The sequence below is a fragment of the Athene cunicularia genome, unplaced genomic scaffold (genome assembly GCF_003259725.1).
Source record: "Athene cunicularia isolate RWA unplaced genomic scaffold, athCun1 SCF_9, whole genome shotgun sequence".
NCBI lineage: Eukaryota > Metazoa > Chordata > Aves > Strigiformes > Strigidae > Athene > Athene cunicularia.
In genome coordinates, this window is record NW_020799523.1 from 3,231 (window position 1) to 13,032 (window position 9,802).

Sequence of the window (9,802 nt, forward strand, 5' to 3'; positions counted from 1 at the left end):
ACCCCCCCCCCCCCCTCGCCGTTAACGCTTCCCCTCAGCCCTTCCCGTGCTGCTTCACCTCCACCACCATCACCGGCACCATTCCTGCGCTGGTGGACGGAGGCCGACCTCTGCCGAGCTCGTTATCCCGGGTTAAACGAGCATCCGGCGACAGGCAACCCCGTAATCTCCACCGGGAGCTTTTAATCTCCCTCCTCCGGCGGCCGGAGCGGGGTTGGAGGTGGCAGGGGGCTGCAGAGGCGTCGTGGTGTTTCCCCCCGTGCTGGGGATGGGCAGTGCCGGTGGGTCCGGGGGTGAGTTTTGATGCGGTGCCGCGGTCCCGGGAACATTTCCTCTTCCCAAGCAGCTTGATGGTGGGGAGCGGGTCGGAGCCGCCATCACCGGGAGCAGCTTTCGGCTCGTCCCGGCACAGCTCGACGCTGCTCGGAGCAGCTTTCGGCTCATCCCGGTGCAGTTTGACGCCGGATTTTCCTCCCCGACGCATCGTTTGGAGGAGGACATCGTTTGGAGGAGGAGGGGGTGCAGGGATCGGCTCAACGCTGTGAAATCCCCCTCCGGCAGCACTGATGCCCCACAGCCAAATTCCCCAAGGATTTTGGCTCATCCCGGCACAGTTTGACGCTGGATTTTCCTCTCCGATGCATCGTTTGGAGGAGGAAGGGGTGCAGGGGGTCGGCTCAACTCCACAACGTGAAATCCCCCTCCGGCAGCACCAACGCACCGCAGCCAAATTCCCTGAGGATCCCAGCGCCGCCAAGGTCCCGGATCCCAATAAAACCCTTTGGCGTGGGATTTGCCGGCTTGTAGCCACAACTGTTGGGAGCAGGAAAGGAAAAGCTCCCCAGGTGATGCTCCTTTGCTAATTCAGGTCCCAGGATGGAGGAAAAAAGCCACTTTTTTGTTAAACGAGCTCGTTAAATGCCGGGGAAGAACCTCACCTGTTGCTTGAGGTTTCCCCATGGCAGGAAATCATTTGGGATCCCGGCTCCAGCCCTGAGACCCTCCCGGATCCTCCCCAAATTCCTCTTGCCTCAAAATCTGAAGCGTTTGCTCCTCGTCTGGGTGTTTTTTGTGGGCACGATGTGTTCTGTGCGTAAGCGGCCTTGGTGTGAGCACGCTTGGTTGTGGCCTGGGACAGAGGGGGAAGGAGCAGCAGTGCAGCTCCACTCTGCCCCACGAGGAAGAAAAAATAAAACCAAAACACGTGGGGAAAAAAAACCCCACGTAGCTGGAATCTGCCTGGTTTAAATGCGCTGGGAGCGTGCTGGACCCTGCAAGCTCGGCCGTGACCTGGCATGGAGGAGAAAAAAGTGGTGCCGACTCCTACATGGTGGCTCAGCTCTGCCAGCAAGGAAAAAAAAATCCCAACATGTGGGGGAGGAAAAAAAAACACGCGGCTGGAGTCTGCCTGGTTCAAGCACACCAGGAGCGCGCGGGACCTTGTGTGCTTGGCTGAGACCTGGCACAGAGAGGGAGAGATTGATGCTGTCCTCCTACATAGCGTCTCTGTGCTGCCAGCAAGGGGAAAAAAAAAACCAACATGTGGGGGGAAAATAGAAACATGCAGCTGGAGCCTTCTTGGTTCAAGGGCACTTGGGAGTGCGTTGGACCCTGCGAGCTTGGCCGTGGCATGGAGGGGGGAAAACACAGCACCGTGCTTCTGCGTTGGGGCTCTGCTCTGCCGTGTGAGGGGAGGGGGGAAAAAAAAAAATTTTAAATGACATGAAGGGCAATAAAAGGTGTGGCTGGAACCTGCCCGGCTCAAGTGCACCTGGAGCGAGCAGGATCCTGTGAGCTTGGACGTGACCTGGTGTGGAGGAGGAAAAACCAGCGCTGACTTCATGCGCTGTGTCTCCGCTGCGCTCCGTGTCTCTCCCGGGGAGTGAAAAATAAAAACCACACAGGGAAAAAAACATGGATGGAGCCTTCTCAACTCATGCGTGCCTGGAGTGTGCTGGACCCTATGAATCACCACGGAGGGAGGAAAACGAGTGCTGTCCTCTTGCATGGTGGCTCTGCTCTGCCACATGTTTCTCCCAGGGGTGAAAAAAAAACACCCCACCACGGGAAGGGTGGAAAAAACACGTGGCCATAACCTGCCTGACTTGAGCACGCCTGGAGCGTGCTGGGCCCTGCAAGCTTGGCTGTGACCCGGCATGGAAGGGGAAAAAAAACCAGCGCTGTTTCACACCACGGCTCCGCTCTGCCCCAGAGATGATCAAAAATGATGCAGTGGGGAAAAAAACTTGTGGTTGTATCCTGCCCTGCCCAGCTCAAGCGTGCCGTGAGCGTGCCGGACCCTGCACGGTCCAGTATGGAGGAGGAAAAAACCCAGTGCTGGTTTGTGTTGTGGCTCGGCTCTTCCAGCAAGGGAAACAAAATGAAAAAATCCTCAACCTACAGGGGAAAAACCCGAGGCCGAAGCCTTCCTGCCTCAAGCGCGTCTGGAGGGTGCTGAACCCCGCACGCGTTGCTGTGACCCAGAATGGAGTGGGGACCGTGGGTCTGCTCTGCCCCAGGTTTCTCCCAGGGATGATGATAAACCGATGTCGGGGCAAAAAAAACCCCAAACCCTGTGGTTGCAGCATGCCCTGCCTAGCTCAAGCGTGCCGTGAGCGTGCCGGACCCGTCGCGCTCGGTCATGATCCAGTATGAAGGGGGGAAAAAAAAACCCAGCGCCATCCTCCTGTGTTGTGATTCTGCTCTGCCAGTGAGGGAAAATAAAAAAAAACCCACACAGGGCGAAAATCCACAAGTGTAGCCTGCCCAGCTGAAAGTGTGCCGTGAGCGTGCCAGACCCCGCACGCTTGGTAATGACCCAGTATGGAGAGGCAAAAAAAACCCCAACCCAAACCCTAGTGCTGGTTTGCGTTGTGGCTCTGCTCTTCCAGCAAGGGAAACAAACCGAAAAAAAAAAACCCAACCCAACAACCCAACCCGCAGGGAAAAAACACGAAGCCGAAGCCTTCCTGCCTCAAGCTCGCAGCAAGCTCGCAGGGGAACCCACTGCCCGGAGCCGTTTGGCCTGGGGAAAGGCCCCTTCCTCTTGACTTCCAGGGAAGGCGGCGATTGTCCCCACTTAACCGGTTTAGCATTTAAATTGTCCCGATTCTGCTCCGCCTTTGCATGGCTCTGGGGCGATGGGCTGGGGGAAGGGTTTCCGCAGTCCTGCTCCCACCCTTGGAGCGAGCAGGGAAGCGAGCAGGAGAGCGAGCGGAGCTTGGAAGAGGCTTTTTTCAACTTTACGGTGAGCGTTTGGGTCGTCTTAGGGTAGCAGCGTGGAGCGAGCGAGTGGAAGGGGAAAAAAAAAAAAAATATTTTTTTTTTTTTTTTTCCCCCCCATGCCCTGGTGAGCTCGAAAACACCCAAGCGGGTTTTTGGGGAGGATGGTGGGTTTTTAGGGAGCGCTGCTGGCACGGCGACTGTGTTTTGGGAAGAATAAAAGGGAAAACTTGGGGAAAACGTGGGGTTTTCGGGGAGGAGGTTGGAGGACGCGGCGCTGGTGTCTCTGTGTGTGTGTCCCAGTCTGCGGTGCGCCGTTGGGTTGGGGGTTTTGGTGCCGGTGGGTGATGCCAAGTGCGGTCCCTGAGGGATGCCGGATTCTCTCCTGGACCCAGCTCGGATCCCGCTCAGAAAACCACAACTTTTAGAAATAAACCCATTTTAGGGTAGGTTGGGGGGGGGTGGTGTGGTGTTTGTTTTTTGGTTTTTTTTTTTTTTGTTTTTTTCCCCTCATTCTTACCTAGATGGATCTGCCCGGCTTGGGGTCTCCATCCCGGCTGGGATGTGGCTGCAATGAAAAAGGAAAAACTCCACGATGGCTTTTCCCTCCCCCCACCCCCCTCTGCATCCCAGGGTCCCCTGCCTGTCCCCTGCCTGTCCCCTGCCTGTCCCCAGCCACCTTTGCTGGCACATTCCCAGTGCCGTGCGGTGCCTTTTTATTTCCTTGCAGCCAGGCAGCACATTTTGGGGTGATTCCTCGTCGTTTGACGCAACGCCGGGAAAAATGCCGGTGCCGTGGCAGCTGCCCCGCTCCCATCCTGCCGGCACAACCCATGAGGAGGTTTCTCCAACGTTTCTTGCCCGCGCAATTTGGGAAAAACCAAGTTCCGGGTGCCTGCAACCGGATTGAAACCGGATGGTGGTTAAAGGTGATGCCACGATCTGGTGCTTCCGCTCCGTTAAACCGGTGCAGGTGGCTTCATCCCGGCCCAACATCCCTCATCCCGGCCCGCCGGCACCAAGCTGACACCGTGGCAAACCCCTAAAACCCACAAATTTGGGGTTTGCGCTTCGAGGCGGGAGCATCCCGCCGGCGCGGGCATCGGGCGCCATTTCAGGGCGACGCCGGCGGAACATCCATCCGAACCGGAGCCCACCGGAGCTACCGATCCTCGGGGGAAAAAAAAAAAGTCACCAGCATACAGAGCCAACATATTTCTAATTTATTTAACTAAATTTCCATTTTCGCTTCTTATCGGCAAACTAATCCACGCTGACTCCGGGCACCGTTCCCTGGGGAAGCGCTGGGCCCTGGCTGCTATGGGGTGGGTGAGATTTCGGGGTGGCATTTTGGGGCGTTGGGGTTTGCTCCATCTCTCTCCTCCCTCAGCCCCGGGGTGGGGAAAAACATCTTGCGCCAGCTTGAATAATTCTCTCTTCATTTGCATTCTTACCTTGAAGGTATTTATAGTCTCTTCTCTGCCTTCTCCTTCCTCACCGGGGTAAATTTAGCTCCTTAGCTCTCCTCCTGTGCCTTTATCCTCCGGCAGAGCTGATAAACGCGGCTTTTTAGTGCCTCTTTCCTCCTATTTTTCCCTTCTCCACCCTCCCGGGTCAGCGTTTGACCCAGCATCTCCACCCTGCAGAGATCAGGATCTTTTTTATTTCTCCCAATGATTTGATTTTATACCATTTAACTTGCAGCTGCAGCAGCGTCGGATGGTGGAAGGTGTTTTGGGGTGATGGTTTGGTTTTGGGGGGGGGGTGGTCCACACTTGAGTGGCCGCTGCCTGGGTGCCCCCCCAAGGGTCCCCAAACCCTTTGAGGGTTCCCCCAGTGTGAAGGTACCGCTTTGTCACATCCGTTTGGATTCATACGGGGGAAGGATGCGGTGCAGCATCCCGAAATCTACCCCCACGCCCCGGTTTTGGGGGTAGCCACCCCGATTTTGGGGCAGTTGGTGACAGAGCAGAGCTCCCGGAGGTGCGAACTGTCACCTTTCCCTGCGCTGTGTCGTGGGGATTGAATTTTTTTGTGAGGTAAATTATTAATTTGAGGGCGATCGGGGTTTTTTGGGGGAGTGTGTGGCAGAGGATGGAGGAGATGCCGTTGCCCTGGTAAATCGCGGCGCAGAGTGTGTGGGGGGGAAAGCTTCGTATTGGGCAGAAGCGGCACCTTTTGGGGTCCCTCGACTCTTGACAGGGATCTGGCACCACGTCAGCTACTGGCGGCACCAATTTTTGCAAGGGGAGAGTGATGGGACCCGATGTCTTGCCCGGCGGCGGGACACTGAGAGCTTTGGTGACCACGTTGAATCACTGAGACCGTTGGGTTTCCGGGCGCGGGCAGAGCCACAACCGTTTCTCTTCCACCTCAGCAAAATCCAGCTGCTTTTCTCATTTTCTCCTCTTTTGTCTTTTATTTCTTGTAGATTTTTCCGGCAGTCCCTGGCCGCCAACCCTCCCGAGTGCCGGCGCGGTGTTTTTTATCGAGTGACACAGCACAATCGGCGAGGGATGGAGAAAGCTGTCCCTAATTTCTCAGAGCGTCAAGGAGATGGAGGCAGAGCCCTGTTAATGACACCGGAGCCAAACAAAGAGACTTTTCCTGCCCTTGAGTGCCCACAAGGTGAAGACCGAAGAGCCGCTTTCCTTCAAGATGCTAAAAAGCCCCTGGAGAACCCGGCTTTATCTGGGACGTCGGTGGAAACGGAGACAGAGCTCGAGGAAGATGCTTTCTATGCCGCGGATGATCTGGAAACGATGAACAGGGAGGGGAAGGGACCTTCTGGCGCTGAGCTGCGCCCGTTGCAAGAGGAGCCCGACTTCTTCTCATCGCTCTCCCGTCAAGAGCCCGACGTTGCCCTGGAAGCGCACGACGTGGCCGGTAAGTCCCCGGTCGGCGCCGTTGGGGTGGTTTCTTGGGGGACGGGGACATCTCCCGGCGCTTCGTGCGTGGCTGGTGACGCTTGGGTTGATTCGGTTGGTTTGCCAGGTGGTTTGCAGCGAGTGTTTCCTTTCTTGGCGTTGGAGATGTTCCCCAACTCTCAGCATCTCGTGGTGAAACGGGAACCGCGGTGCGGTGAGGAACACGTGGATTTGGTGGAAGGAGAAACCAGGGTGCAAAAGGCCGGGCCGGCATCGCTGTGCTGTTGCTTCAGCACCACAGACAGGCACAAAATCCGGTGGTGGATCAAGCCGGGGGCTTTTTGGAGACCCTCATCCCCCGTGGCGCAGCATTGCTGTGCCACGAGGGATGAGGGTCTCCCAAAAGACATGGGGACACTTTGCCGGTGGTCGCGCTCCGCCGTGCCGTGGGGAAGCAGGTGGGGGCTGCGCCGTGGTAGTGGTGACTCGTGTGTTTTTGGTGTTGCTGCCGAAGCCGAGCGGAGCGGAACCGCGCCACCCGCGCCTGGCCTCGCTCAGTTCCCCTCTTCTCAAAACGGAAACGCTCCTCCAGCTCCGCCGAGGGCGGCTGCGTTCCGCGGGGCGAAGGCGGCGTCCTCTGCCCCACCACTCGGTGCTCTGTGGGTGATGGGGGGTGAGTGGCTCCAGCAAGGACTGGTTGGCCCCCAGTGCCTGCATGGAGCTGTACTGGGATGACCTTGGTGTGGTGAAAACTCTGTGTGCACTGGGTGCTCTCGCGCGGGATGTCCCGTTATGGGGTGGGGGATCTCTGTCACCCATGGGAGACCCCCATGGGGTCTGTCCTTGGGATAAACTCTCCTCAACAGACTCTCGGATGAGCAGGGAGGTTTTCATAGAATAGTTTGGGTTGGAAGGGACCTTCAAAGATCATCCAGTCCAACCCCTTGCTGTGGGCAGGGATGTCTTCCACTAGATGACGTTGCTCAAAGCCCTGTCCGGCTTGATCTTGAACACTTCCAGCGATGGACCATCCACAACTTCTCTGGGCAACCTGGTCCAGGGTCTCACCATCTTCATCTTAAAATATTTTTTTCTTAGGCCTGATCTAAATCTACCCTCTTCTAGTTTAAAACTAATTTCCCTTGTCCTGCAGCTCTTGGTAAAAAGCCTTTTTCCATCTTATAAGCTCTGTTCATATATGGAAAGGCCACAGGAAGGTCTCCCTGGAGCCTTCACTTCTCAAGGCTGGTCAAGCCCAACTCTTGTCAGCCTTTCTTCAATGGAGAGGTGCTCCAGCTCTTGGATCATCTTTGTAGCCTCTTCTGGACCTGTTCCACCAGGTCGTTTTCCATGGGACTCTTCTCAATTCCCCAGTTTGTGATACTGGGGCTACCAGACCCAGGTACAAGACCTCACATTTGGCCTCGTTGAACTTCACAAGGTTCACGTTGGCCCATTCCAAGAAGTCACCTTGGCCTGTCAAGGTCCTTCTGGTTGCTGTCCCTTCCCTCAAGGTATCAACTCACTTTGGTGTCACCCACAAACTTGCTGAGCATGCACTTGATCCCACTGTCCACCTTGTTGATGGACATATTAAATAGTGTTGATCCCAGTGTGGACCCCGAGGGACTCTGCTTGTTACTTGTTTCCACTTGGACCTTGAGAAGTTGACTGGAACTCTTCAAACGCAGCTGTTTGGCCAACTCTTTATCTATTGTTTGTGGCTGCTGCAAGTTGTCCACTCCTCTGTAGACAGATCTTTGGTTGTCTGGTGTCTGTTCTCGGCCTGTGTTGGAGGATTTAACCCTGTCCCACCTCAACTTCTCCATCATTTCGATGCCTCCTCCATCCCAAGTCTGACCTGAACCCTTCCAGGCGTTTTCAACCCCCCTGTCCTTCCCCATCCCTGTGTCCTTGCTGGAAAACAAGGTGAGTGGTGGCCACGAATCCCACCACTGGTTGGTGATTTGCCTCGTTACTTGTCCCGTGACTGGAGGGTGGTTTGTTGGTTGTTTGTTTTTTTTTTTCCCCATCTGGAAGCGACAACAACAGTGGAGTCGCCAGCTGCGATTCCTCTTCAGCGCTGCTTCCCCGGAACGAGTTTGCCCATCTCTGCAAACACCAGTTGACTTAAAACCTTATCTCGTGGTGCAGGCAACCTGCTTGGTGGGTCCTGCTGTTATTTACCCACCACGAGGCGGGTGGGAAAAGGACCGTGTTGCATCTGGGAAGTTTTTCGGCTCTCGGTTCCTTCACTGTGGTCAATGGGTAGAGAATTAATGTCAGGGGATGGAAGTGGGTGTTTTTTTGGGCACCCAAAAAAAAGCAAGAGATGTGTTGGGAGATGGAGAACGTCACCCTCTGGAGAGGTGGTGGGGCTCAGTTGGGGTCTTGGGGTGCTTTGGGCGGACCCAGCTCTGCTCAAGGACAGACTTAAGAGGATGCGGTCGGTGGGGCTGATCAAGCCCTCATCGCTTCATTTGAGCTCAGAAAAACAAAGCAAAATGCCCCAAAACGGAGGCTAAGGCTGATCTAAGGGTCTTGTGGGATGGGAAGACCCCCACACAAACACTTGTGGTGCCACCGACTTCACGATTTTGGGGCTCTTCTGATGCCTCCAACAGCCTCATCGTGGCGGAATTATCCCAGCATCTGCCCGAGCGCCACCGACCGTGAGCCGGAGGCGGCTTCGGCACCCGCCGGTTGGTTTTTCAGCGCCAGGCAAAGTCCATGCCGCTGCCAGGAGGTCAAGAAGGAGAAACATCCCCCCAGCCAGGGTGGGTTTTTTATTTTGGGGCGCTGCTGGTGCCGAGCAGCGCTGCTTGCATGCCAGAGGGACGGTGCGACCCGTGAAGGATGGCGGCCGGGCCGGGGAGGAGATGGAGGAAGGAAACCCACGTGGCTGCTCACCACGGTGCCGGCAACCGCGGTAAGTGAGCGGTGGCCGGGCTCAGCAGCGCGTGGGCTCGGCAGCAGAGGAGCGAGTGTCGTGGCGGCTCGGGCAGCTGTTCCGTTCTGCCCGACTGAGCTTTGAGCTCCGGAGGAGGAAGGAGCCGCTGCCGGGGATTTCCCAGCCCCGGTCGTGGTACCTGGACCATCGGTTTCAACCGTGAGTGCTGGGGGCTGGGTGCCACATCCTACGGGGGACCCTTCTCGTGGCCTTTTGGTGGCTTCATCTCCCCTCCTTGCTCTTGGGGGGGGTGTGTGTGTGTGTATGTTTCAGGCTGCTCACCGGGATTTTTTTCGGGATGCTGCGCCTCACAGGGACTCTTTTAGAAGCAGTTTGGGTAATTCATTGTTGTGGACGGCACCAGTGGGGCCAGAGATTCTACAACCTTCACCCCCCTCCTGTTTTGTGGCTCGTTCCTGTCCCCTCCCCAGGGTGAAGGGACGGGGGGGGTGGGTGTCCCTTCCCCGTGGGACCCAGCGAGGCAGGATCCAAATGGCCGAGCCTTTTATCTCCAGCCTCCTGGTTTCCCAAATCGCCGGCACCCTTATCAGCCCGCACCAGGGGGGAGTTTCTCCACCCTGTATCGGCGCAGGGATCGGTGGGGCGGTTGGAGCCGTGCTCGGTTGCAGCCCGTGAACAGTTTTTTTTGCTCAGTTCTTCCCCCCTGACCACACTCCCAGTGTCGTGTTGGCTTGGGGTTGGTCCCCTTGGTTCCCCCCCTCACCCTGCCCCGGCTACCCGGCTGCATGTCCCCGCCAGCGAT

General features: G+C 56.7%; 1 protein-coding gene across 1 annotated transcript in view; it reads left to right on the forward strand.

The window, feature by feature from the left end:
• The first annotated feature begins 5,658 nt into the window (after window positions 1-5,658).
• The window catches only part of WIZ (widely interspaced zinc finger motifs), a 47,804-nt gene continuing 43,660 nt past the window's right edge, over window positions 5,659-9,802 (forward strand). The window contains exon 1 of the mRNA XM_026867600.1: window positions 5,659-6,108. Within this exon, the coding sequence (XP_026723401.1) occupies window positions 5,739-6,108 (370 nt within the window). The 5' untranslated portion in view covers window positions 5,659-5,738. The remainder of the gene's footprint in view (window positions 6,109-9,802) is intronic.